At 49.4% G+C, this 12,154-nt stretch overlaps 2 protein-coding genes across 2 annotated transcripts; both read right to left on the bottom strand.

Moving 5' to 3' along the window:
- Positions 1-361: 361 nt before the first annotated feature.
- On the bottom strand, positions 362-5,721 carry VFPPC_01609 (protein GCN20; the record flags this gene model as incomplete). The annotated part of the gene is made up of 5 exons (XM_018281403.1): positions 362-1,747; positions 1,810-1,890; positions 1,947-2,954; positions 5,508-5,615; positions 5,683-5,721. 5 exons carry the CDS (start codon positions 5,719-5,721, stop codon positions 362-364), a joined length of 2,622 nt encoding a protein of 873 aa, XP_018150104.1.
- Positions 5,722-8,309: 2,588 nt separating this feature from the next.
- VFPPC_15398 (hypothetical protein) lies at positions 8,310-8,498 on the bottom strand (the record flags this gene model as incomplete). Its single annotated transcript, XM_018293151.1, has 1 exon — positions 8,310-8,498. The coding sequence occupies one exon, from the start codon at positions 8,496-8,498 to the stop codon at positions 8,310-8,312; it is 189 nt and encodes a 62-aa protein (XP_018150102.1).
- Between the last annotated feature and the right edge of the window lie 3,656 nt (positions 8,499-12,154).

Below are 12,154 nucleotides of genomic sequence, written 5' to 3'. Positions count from 1 at the left end.
CACTGTTTCATCAATGAAGATGTCGCTGCGGACTAAAGTCCTTCAAATCAAAATGCCCACCTTGCAAGCCTTCAGCCAGAAAGTAAACAAGATACAGAAAGTACACCACACCTCAAAGGACGATTATCATGTTACATAGTATTTCAGATCACAGTGTGACTTATGTCCAGTCTATTTGGCGCACCTTCCAAATTTTAATTCAAACAACTCAAGAGATTGGAGCGTCACCTGCACAGAGTCCCTTCAACGGGAACATCGACAGTCGACAAGCACGTCAATATGCTCACGTTCTGTGAGACATAAGCTGGCCATTATTGGTTTTTGTATTTCTCGCCATCCTCTGTAGCTACGAAATCCCAGTCTAATGAGCCTTAACAACGCCAGCCGCATCCGCCTGTGCTGAAATCTTCTTCTTATAAGCCTGTACATCACCATCGAACTTCTCAACCGTCCCCTTATCACACACCCACAACGACGTACACACCATCTGCAACATGGTAACATCGTGAGACACCATCAGTACACCACCCTGGAAAGCCTGCAGGGCTTCCGCAAGGGCGTCCATCGCTTCAATATCAAGATGATTAGACGGTTCGTCAAGCACGAGAATATGAGGGTTCGTCAGGGCCAAACAAGCAAATGCCACTCTTGACTTTTGACCACCAGATAGCAGAGCCATCTTTTGTAAACCTGTTGTGCCGGTGATACCGAATGCTCCCAGCTGTCTTCGGTATTCCTCGTCCGTCCTTCCGGGATACGTTTTGGACATGAAGCTGACGGCGCTGAGAGTCAAGTCTAACGCATCGACGTGGTGCTGGGCAAAGAATCCGATGCGAAGACGCGGGTGGGCCGTGACGATGCCCTTTGATACTGCCAACTTGCCAATCAGGAGTTTGAGAACCGTCGTCTTACCAGCACCGTTGGGTCCGACGATACCGATACGAGAGTCTAATTGAACATCCAGGTCCACGTTTCGTAGCAGCGGCTTATCTTGTGTGTATCCAAAGTCGACCTCGGACATTTGGATGATAGGGGGTGATAGCTTCTCAACATCGGGAAAGGTAAATTTGACGCTGTACTCTGATTCTGGTGGTGTGAGGACAGGCATCTTCTCCAGCTTTTTGATGCGGGATTGGGCCTCGGAGGATTTTGCGGCATTGTAACGGAACTTGTCAATGAAGGCTTGGAGATGAGCTCTCTGTGCCATTTGGTTCTCGTACTCCTTCTTGGCAACCTTCTTTCTCTCTTCACGAGTGGCGTAGAAGGAGTCAAAGTTGGCACCGCGGTAGTAGTCGAGTCGTTCGGAGTGTTGGTGGATGATATCTGTGGCAACCTCGTTCAAGAATGCTCTGTCGTGAGAAACGACAAGCACTGTGCTAGGATACCCTTGCAGATAGTTGGAGAGGAAAGTAATGGACGGGACGTCCAACATGTTTGACGGTTCGTCGAGCAACAACAGATCAGGTTCGCAAAACAGGGCACGAGCGAGCGCCAAACGCATTCTCCAACCACCAGAGAATGTTTTGGTAGCGAATTGTTGTCTCTCGGGTGAGAAGCCAAGACCTGCCAGAATACTGGCTGCCCTTGATTCTGCCTTGTCGGATTCCATTTCGGCCAATTTGGCTTGAATATCTCCAAGTTTTCCATCTTTGGCTTCCTTTTCGTGGTCAAGCTTCGCGGCATCGGCGGAAGTGTCGGCTAGAGGGGCTCGGCGAGCCTCCAGATCAGCCAAACTAGCAACGAGCTCCTATTTTATTCGTCAGTATATCTCAGGGGCCATTTAGGGCATGAAAATTCCATTTGACTTACGTCTTGCTCTCTGAGCAGAACCTTGCGCCAAACATCTGCGTCAAGAACTGCTTGTAAGGCAGGGGTATCATCTCCAGTAATCTACAAATATAGTTAGCTTATCTGCGTTTTCCCAATCCTTGTTACCGGGTACATACTTCTTGTTCCACGTGCAAAATGGAAATATGTGTAGGAATAGCGACTTCTCTCCTGGACAGTGCTCGCAACAGTGTGGATTTACCCACACCGTTGTTACCAACCAAACCATACCGATGGCCATATGCGAGCGTAAGGGTAGTATCCGAAAGAATTCTATTTCCGCCAATCGACACATCGATATTGTCAAGTTTGACGTCTTTTGTCTTGTTTGAGCTAGAGCTGCCGATTTGGAGTGGATTGACAGCCATGTAAAATTCTTCGTACGATTGCGTATCCTCGGGTTGGTCCAGCAGTCTCGACGCCTCATACTCGACAACCTTGAAGGTCTTCTTTTGTTGCTTGGCGGCGATTTTGCGCTCCGCCTTTTCAAGCTTCTTGCGATCGACCTTGGACTCGACTTTTCTCGCATTGGCTTGCTCCAGATCAACACCACCGGTGGCTACGGCGAGCGTTGACGACATGTTGCGCTGTGTGCTGACCTGAATAGTCTGGTCTAACCTCTTCACAATTGAAGGACCGGTCCGCAGCCCTCCATTTGCTTCGGCGTACTTGTCGACCCATTTCTCCACGAGTTGCTTGACCTTTTCTTCGGCAGAGGGGGTGAAATCGCCAGAGGCGGAGAGCAGAAGTTCGGTGATGGCAGCGGCGGCTTCGCTTAGGGGCGACAGACCAGATGCGTCATCATCGTCGGTCCAGGCGGTTGAAGCGTGCGTCAGGTAACCGACAGAGTAGTCTGAGACCACTGGGTCGATATTTGGAAGCACAGCTCTGATGTCGGCTTCCATCGTTTTTGCGGCCGAGTCGTGTCGTGTAGGAATCAGCGCAGTAAAAGTCGCTTCGAGGCTTGAGTAACCGATTTTCAAGGCCAGCCGTCTTTTCCGTAGAGAAAATTCCTGGGCACGATACCGAAGCTGAGGGTATTGGCATCCACGGCTCGGATCTTTGAGCTGGAGTTTTCCGATCTTTTGCCCCGCCACAGCTTTCGGTGGTCGTGGATAGTGGGGTTTCTGACGGACCGAAACGGTCCGGCAAGAGTATTGTTGGTCAGCCCCGACCAGCCTAACCTAGACTTAGGCTCTACTTCCACTGCACACAAGGCAGAGGAACAGAAGTTCAGTCCAGACAACACTAAACTAGATCTTTTTAGTTCTGATTATCAGAAGGGAGTGCTTTTTATTCCCCCTAAGGTTACTCTTCACAACTCCCAGCTATTCACTACATACAACGTGGCGTGGTATAGCAGAAAAATCCCATTGTTGTTGCTGTTGGGCAAAGAAAGTGACATCTGTCCAAGAACTCGTTCACATGTATATATACCTAATACATATATGTAATGAACCAAGGATAAACTAAATCATGTAGTCTAAATAGACATTTCCTGCATATCAGCCACAAGTGGACTATCCGCTGCAGCGGCAGAACTCTCAGTGAGCACCCGATATCAGCGCCGTATTGACACTCCACATGGAAACTTTATAGCCACAGGGATCGGGAACGGCGTGGACTGGAATGGCAATAAGCCATCTCTGTAATCAATCTAATCAGTCTGCATTGAGAATAAAAGTCAACTCGACAGTGGGTCATGGAGATGGGAGACATATAAGCCATGCTCGTATACTCCAGTGGGAGAGTGGAAGCACTCGTCTAATCGGGCGGTGGAACATTCCATCCGTGTTCCACGCTGTGGTTCTCGATGGGCGGATAAGATTTCTATGAACGTATATGGTAATTACTCATGTGGGATAAAGAGTTACCGTTCTAGTCTCGGTCCCAAGTTATGTCAAGGGCTCTCAACATGTAAAAATGAGGTTCAAGTTGTTCATCGTTCCATGATATGCCATATCCAAGATCCACGAGGAAATTGGCGAGAAGCAGAGACAAAAACCAGAACTGCAAATCAGAGGCTCATTGGCTTCATCACACAATTTTCACCATGCAGTAATCTACTTGTCCGCCCTGTTGCTGGCATCTCAGACGATGTTCAAGCAAAAATAGAAGGTTACCCTATACGGAGTTATGCAGCCCGCCTTATGCGGCTTCTTTGCGACTTCTGTCAACCCCAAGGATCGGCTAGTTGGACCAGGCAGGCACAACATTCCGGATCGACCGATAAATTCCATGCACGTTCGATGCAACCCACAAATCCGACGAGGATGTCCATATTTTTTTTGGTCAGAATACCAATTTGCTCATCATTGTGTCCGCACATGTCGTCACACCATGGTAATTTATTCTCGTGCCAGTCCAACTCTGGCAAAGCCACATTAACCTTATGGGCCAATCACAGGCCTCAAACCTTAATTACCATCGTGTTCATTTCGCGTATCGTGTCGCGTCACTCTCAAAGTCCAATTAAAGAAAACCATCTGTTTTTGGATCAGTCCAATAATGCCGCCTTTCGGGTTACCAATAGCCAGAGCGGCGGGAACACCGTACGCCAACTTATGCAAGTCACACCCACATTTCTGCTCAAAACAATAAACCAAAAAACAACGAGTTGTCATTGAACCCAGGGATGTTCCTTGCTGAGTGAGAAGTGGAAACTAATCGACCCAGCTTGCTTGCTTGGGTTGGGTCGAGACGGTGGGGAACACATTGGGAACATTGCTCACTCTCACCCATGAACAAAACATCACTGGTTGGTCGCCCGGTTAGAGTGACCGCGGATTGGGAGACGAGAATAGCCATGTTTCCGGCCGTCCCCTCCAGAGGTACGGAGTACAGCCTGCATGTTGCCGCGGACCTCTATGTGGTCTCGTCACCATGTAATTACAAGTTACATTTATTTCCGTCTATCTCGACGAACCTGTGCGTTCAAAGGTCCTGTCCATGATTGACATTGGTAGATTGTCTACCAAGGAAGACGGACGATGCCCTGGACGCTGATGACGGATACAATTTTTGGACCTCTCCTGGTGTGGCTGTAAGGGACTCAATTTCCTAACCGTCCTCATAACTAGGTACATAGCCATCAGAGTGCACCCATCTCGGCATACTCCGTGGGAGTACACATGCAGCTTTCTTGCTATCCAGAGTGAGAGCAACTCGGCTCTGTACTGAGTGCCATGGGCCTGCAAAACACACAAACAAACAAGCAGCCGTGGATCTAGCCATGATAATTGTCAAAACGTACAAGATTGTCGGTTGTCATGCATGCTCACCGTAATCCATTGCATGCACAACTGCAGCAAAAACCGGTTATGTTCAAGCTTTGTATGGAAACCCCCGCTGTCACGGAGCTTGCCTCCGTATGATGGTCCAGCCACTTCAATGTTCAATGTTGATGAACGAGACTGGAGCCTTGTCTTGGTCTGGGATTTTCGCCATTGAGATGAAAACTAACATTTGCCCATGAACTTGGACATTGACCGGGTTGTCGACCTCCAACACAACACGATTCAAAGAACTGAACCGATATCCACACAAGAGGCAAGGGATTTGGTTCTCATGCCTTCCGGTGTTATTGTTTGATGCTCATTCGCATTTGGCCTTTGTGCCTTGCATTGGCGCATGTCTCGAGCAAAAATCTGTCGCATCTGAAATGAATTTAGATCACTCACGTGAAAAGACGACTCATATCCCAACACATTGTCTGAGATGAGCTTTAGCTCCTTTGCTCCATTGAGCAAGATGGTTCGTAATGTTTCGCCGGGCAATTTTGCTTCACCCTGTGGGCCATTGAACATGTAAAATGCACTTCAATGTTCACCAGACTCCTTCACAGCCATTGCTTACCTGCACAATTGGTGGGTCTGCAGTTTGACCATCCGCCATCTTGCCGCACTCGCATGTTAGCATCACCTTCAGACTTGGCTTTTGGTTTGGAACTGTCTGGTTGCTATCGCCCGCTGTGTGTTTGCCCGCGCCACCGGGCAGGGCTTTTTTGATCAAGGCCAGAACAGGGTGTATGGTGCACAATTGATCGGGGCATCGGCAAATGGCCACCTGAGCGACCATTCTTGCATCATGTCTGTTCATGGCTTGGTGGCGAGGGCACGGGGACTTGAAGTTGTCCAAGCAAGTTTGGTCTAATTCGACTCAGACTTGGAACGAACTAAGAAACAGACAGAACCGGACTGCCAACGCGGCCACCAGCACAATGTTGATGCGACCCAGTATGTAACTTCCAAGGTTGGCTTGACTTTCGTTTTTGGGGGAGCTGATTTGCTTTTGTCACCCCTCTTGCCTTCCTCCTTCCGCCGGTATCACGCAATCTGAAGCACATGAAAGCTGTCCGCAGTCCAATGGAGAAAAGACGAGATCATCCAGTGGCGAGCCAGCTCTTCCATGTTTGAACAAAGTGCCAACACGACACCAGTCAAAGACAAATTGATGCGAGAAAACTAACACCCTTGGCCCTTTGTAGCCCTTGTAGCCCCACAGGCAGTCGTCAGATCTTGACTGGATCTGCCGCACCAGTGAATTCTATCATAATGCTGGCCACGATGTCAAACGACGTTCTCTGCATCAGCAGCATCGTTCAATTGGGAAGGATGTCCGGCATGTATTTTCTGCATATGCACCTAAGCCGCCCATTCCTTGCTTTGGTCCATGGATCAGATCTCCTGCTTGAGTTGGACTTGCGAGCATACGACACATTCTCTCGAAAATGATCCATTGTTCTGCGGGGTTACCACAGTGGCCGATGAGGAGAACATTGAATGTTTTATTACTGTATGTCAAACACAGCAAACATAGCCTGAGAGCTGCAGAAGAACTGGAGCTCGCAAGCTCGGCACAGCTCCGTGGATTGGTCCTCGCATGGTGACCGGGGTTCATGATATCGCATGGATTATGATGGATAAGGCTAGCGTTTGCCACGAGGGGTCGTCTCAGATCCAAGCTAGGCAAGCCAATGCATTGTCTCCAGGCTTCCAAACAGAGACGCTGATACGAGGAAAGACGAGGCGGGCTGTGGAGTGCTGACAAGGAGAGACGAAAGGAGAGGACTTTGATGGGCAGAAGTTTCAATGTTGGCACATGCACTTTTGTTGCTGGTACAGTAGGTCCAGTGCAGGCAGTGCTGGGAATAAATTGCAGAAAGGCACTGTGAGCACTTGAGAAAAAGGTTTCATCGTTTCAATGTTTGCTGTGGGCTTAGCAAGTTGTTATTGCCGTCTAAGTTCTTACCAGCTTGGTAACGATTCCAACCAATTCGCGGTTGCGCCTTCCCTTTATCCGCTCAGCGCTGTAAACTCGAATTTGGCTCCATGTCACCTTTCAGTTTTGCCGCACAAGAGCTCCATGTAATTTCAACAACTGCACTGACACAAGGCCACGCATCAACTTCGTCTCTATACACCTATCAAACCCGTAAAGTTATTTCCTTTTGTTCCGTGGCCACACCCTTATGTCGCCACACAATCGCTTGGAGTGCATGTGTGCCTCCCTCCTTGATATTTGTGTGCTCGGTTGATGCCAATGGTCTTCATGATTGGCTATCATATTTGCACGACAAAGCCGCATGCTTGAGGGGGGTATAATAATTTGTCCCAATCCCAACTCTTCAGATTCGTACCGTACTACAGACGATGGGGTTGGAGAAGGCTCCTAATATACTCGGGACATCGGCAGCCGTCACCTTACCAAGAGAATATGCAACCACCTTTGCCCCTACAAATGTGGCAGCACTATGAATGCAGGTTCCTGTCAGATCTGACGGGGGAGGCACCTGTTGATGCCAGTTAACTGGCAATTCACAAGATCCTACGGAAACTGCTGTCATGGGGCCGCACTGGTAGGCTGCTTCGTTTCCCAAGTCCCATCATGGAATTGGAATAATAAAGCCTGCCCCAGTATCGACTGGACGACGGATGGGGGATACAGTAGTACCACGGCCGTTGATGCTGAGCCCAGCGATTTGCTCCTTATCAACAACAATGACATGAGACGAGTTTCTATGCCAGCGCTTGGTTGAAAAGGACGAAGCCTCGACGTCGAGGACAAATTGTAAATGCTGGAGGCCATTGTGAAGCAAGGACGTCCTGAATTTGAATTCTTGTATGAATTTTGAAATTCTAGGTATGTTTTGAGAATGCATGAGAGCCTGATCATCCTATGTTGAAACGCCTGTAACGCTGATGGATGCAGAATTGCTCATGTCATGGCTCCTGTTAACACGCGGCTGCCGGAATGTGCATGGCTGTGTTTTCGCCAGCTGTGTTCCTACGCAGCGAAAGGTCATCTCTCTGTCTCACCTGGGTCGTTCGATGGAAAGAAACAGCTTCTGTGCGGCATGGCGAAGGACAAGAGCTACTGCTTTGACCGTCTTCCTGGACCCTTGGGCTGATGCAGAGTCGCATCATCAAAAACTCATGACAAGCCATCAGGAACAAACCATCAATTGGCGCCGTCGAGGACTGTTATCCAGCCAATAACGGTAGCCACCACTCGCCACATTGAGGTCGAGAACGGCTCAACAGTTGGAAGTCTGTGCTGCGGCTGACTTTGCTATTATGATGGCTTGGCCTCTTTCGTCCCACAAGATCTCTGTAACGCCATCCAGATGTGTGATGGAAGAGATGGAAGGGGAGGACAAGTCCCATCGACATAATAAAACTGCGGAACGAATTGCCTTCTTCCACAGAACGACAGAGGGAGTACAAAAAGACAAGCCCATTTTACCTTACCTCGTACCAGCCCAAAGGAGGAGCACCACAGATATTACTGATGCAGGGTATTGCAGCGACAGTTTTACTCCATGCAGAAAAATTGTCAGGTCCGTCTGCGGCTGAGTTGGGCAGCAGGCACCATCTATGGAGCCACGATTGGCCTTGACTTTCGACCTTTGATTAAAACTGATGCAGCTCTACGCACAGAATGGTCGTGATGATTTAAACTAGACTCAAAACGTTGACTGGATAGATAGATGGTCACAGTGCTGGGTCCCCTTGCCCCTGGTCTGAAGCTGGCCTGCCATGGCTGCCCATGGTAGCAAAGGCATCCGTCCAAGACCCTTGCTTAGCTCGTATGCAGTGCAAATCAAGCAATAATTCGGGAAAGGTAAAGCCTTTTGCCAGCACGCATTTCGGGGGGCTTCGGCGAGCTAACAAACAACAAGGAATGTAGGCCAAACAGAGAACAAAATCTGCAAAGAACGAAGTACAGAGGTTGTGCGGCAGGACACAGAGCACCATGCTGTCCACAGACTTCAGCGGCGGCCCGGATCTTTGACTCATTTTGTGACACCGAAAAAGGTGCAACACTTTCTCGATGAGTCCCTTACAAGTTGCAACAAAAATGCGACCAACTAAAAGGAACGCACACCAAAGTACGGAGTACGCACTGGATACAACGGCGAGAGTGGGCAGGCTGCCTTCTGCAAAACATCATGCAAGAAATGACCCCGTTCTCATAGATTCTGCCATCCAAAGCAGCGAGATGCGGCGCTCGCAGAGCTGCAAGACAGTGCCAATTACGAAGAAAGAGCAGTCCCTCTTTGCCCTCAGCAAAACATCATCAGTGAGAAACCCTTTCTCCACCCCATATCTCAGCCTGGACATTGTGCATGTGCCCTTGTTGACATGAGTTTTAGGATTGATGATGGTGTAAGACACACATTGGAAGGACGACCAACCACGCGTGCACGCAAGATGCATGGCGCCACTTATGAAGAAGGCGGTCTAGGACAATTTAGCGAACCAGCGAAAACAATGAGCAGTAATTACCGAGTAGTACTGTATGGTACCCATACGGAGTCACAAAGAATCAGATTCCTAGGAACTGGAATTGACATTTGGTCACGAGTGACGGGAAGCTTGAGAGATTGGGCTGCAATACAGGGGTTTGGTGGTCAAGGGAGGCTCCAATTCCAGTCGACCACTGCATATCACAGGCCACAGAGAGCTCGAAATGGAAGATGATGAGGTCAAACTGACAAACAAAAACAGCTCAAATTGACAAGGCTGCATTGTCGTTGGGGGCGACTCCGTATTGCACGGCGGCATGACATACGACGCCATGTATAGGGAAGGATGAATCATACTTGCAACACATGAATGATAAGAGGCTGCGTTTATGGAGGGATGACTGGGTTGACAGAGTCTGAGAGCCGGAAGGACGAAAGACTACGATAAACCAAGGCGAAGGAAAAAAAAAAGAAGGAAAAAGAAAAGAGCCGAACAAAACAGCGAGTGAAGCAGAAAGACCTGTGACACTCAGTCATGCATCATTATTACTTGTGCAATAATAAGCCAGCTAAGAATAGGCTGGTACGCGTTGCTGCATGGGCTTCGGGAATGGATGAGACACTGGGAAATATGGATGAGGCATGTCTTTGGTGTTGGTGCATCCAAACCCGTTGATTATTGGACATAAATGGGGGAAGGACTTTGGAGCCATATCTTGGCCAAGGTTACTGTAAAGATAGGGCGAAGGTTGTTATGAGGTTAGATCTGGGTTGACTGCAGAACAGCCAAGCGCCAACTTTCAAGTTGGGTGTTGAGATTGAGAAGCCATTCGTTGGTGGTGGCATTTTGCATTTTGTTGATGAACTCGAAAGTCCGCCTTTCTGACCACCTACAACCCATGGTTATGGTGGTCCGTTTGATTCCCGTGTCAGACTCACATGGCTGACGAGCCCTGGAAAGTCAGTGGCCGGGCTTGACGACTGATTCGATCAATGCCTGGCCCTGTCTGCGCCGCTGCGACGGGTGGCGACCGAAGAGAGACAACGCTGAGGATGGTGGTTCGCTGAAGTGTCTTCTGGCTGAATTGGCCACATCGACGTGCGAAGACAAGGCCAATGGACATGGGGAAACCAGACATTGAAGAACATGGACATGGACTTGAAGGACACTGGAGGCAGTGCTGTAATCAACAGAGCATTGTACAGTACTTGAGTGCCGTGTGGTTGACAGGATGGAGTGCCTGATCAGTGAGTACGGAGAATCGACTTGTTGATCTTTTTGTCTAGCCTGGTCTGGTCCTCGGCGTGGTGGAGTAGGCACAAGGCCAGTGCAACATCTGGAACACTAGAGCCAGAGGACAGTTGATGTCTGGTCTGATGTGTTTGTGCTCGGTAAACTACCTTGGTACTCCGTATCTCGGTGGAGTTTCCTAGACCGGCACATCACCTTGCAAACGTCTCACAAGGGGTATGGATTCAAGGCAAGATGGCGTTATGCATCTCGTCTGGTAGCAACGTTGGAGCAGCTATTTTTGATTTACTTTTTTTGTTGTTGTTGGTGATGTTACGACCAGACTGGAGCGTGCGTGTTTTGGTCATGACGAAGGACGTGCTTGCTTGTTGTTGACAACGGCGCGTGTCCTCACAGAACTGGACCAGATAAAAGAGAATGACACGAGACGTTCAAGACTTGACTGAGACTGGTGCAGGTCTGCGCACTGGGTTCAGCAGTGCACGCGCCAAGAGTTGGTCGCAGGAAACATGAGGCAGCAGATTGTCAAAGTTGGAATTGGCAATGCGTATACTCCGTATGCTATTATATACTCGGTCCATGTGGTCTTGGTGATGTCCAGTCAAGAGCGGACTGGACTGAATTGATGAAATTGGCTGCTTGAGGCACCAGTCAGTGGCAGTCACTCACTGGACCAAGCCGGCCGACGTCTGGTCTGGTGGACCTTACCAGACTGCTAAGTTGACAGAACCTGAGACGGGATGTGTGGTGGTCAATACGGAGGTGGCACACGGGAGTAGTGACATACATATTGACCTTGACATGTTTACACCTGCACAAGACCGCCAATCACTGGTCTGGTCTGGTATGCCTGGTGCTTGAGGAGCCACTGTAGTGGACTTGCAGCTTTAAATTACAGCGCCTCTGCTCCACTAACCCCCGAGCCCCAGCAGGCCTGGGCTCGTTGCAGGCTACCTATAGGTACTTGAGTACTGGCTGGGGCTTCACTCGGACCCGGGGCGGGGCATCTAATCTCATTTGAAGGTGCCAGACCAAGCGCATTCCCGCTTGATCTGGCCGTTTGACGCCAGGCTGCACGTTGGGGCTTGCATTGATTCTAGTCATTGAACGTAGTTGCCACCTCAGGTGTCGAATTGGCCTGTGCTCAAGCTCATGTCTGTCATGTTCTGCCTGCACGGTGCTGGTTTGTTTCCTGTATGGTTGTCTGGTTGCACTACGGTCTGGTCTGGTTATAGTGGGCTTGGGCCACCCACCAGCATTGAGGTCAACATTGAACATCTGGTGCAGCCGGGCCAAGCCCGTTGCCACGATTCCAGATGTCCAGGTCA

The sequence above is a fragment of the Pochonia chlamydosporia genome, chromosome 1, assembly GCF_001653235.2.
Source record: "Pochonia chlamydosporia 170 chromosome 1, whole genome shotgun sequence".
In the NCBI taxonomy this organism is placed as follows: Eukaryota; Fungi; Ascomycota; class Sordariomycetes; order Hypocreales; family Clavicipitaceae; genus Pochonia; species Pochonia chlamydosporia.
This window is presented reverse-complemented; position numbering and strand designations above follow the sequence as displayed.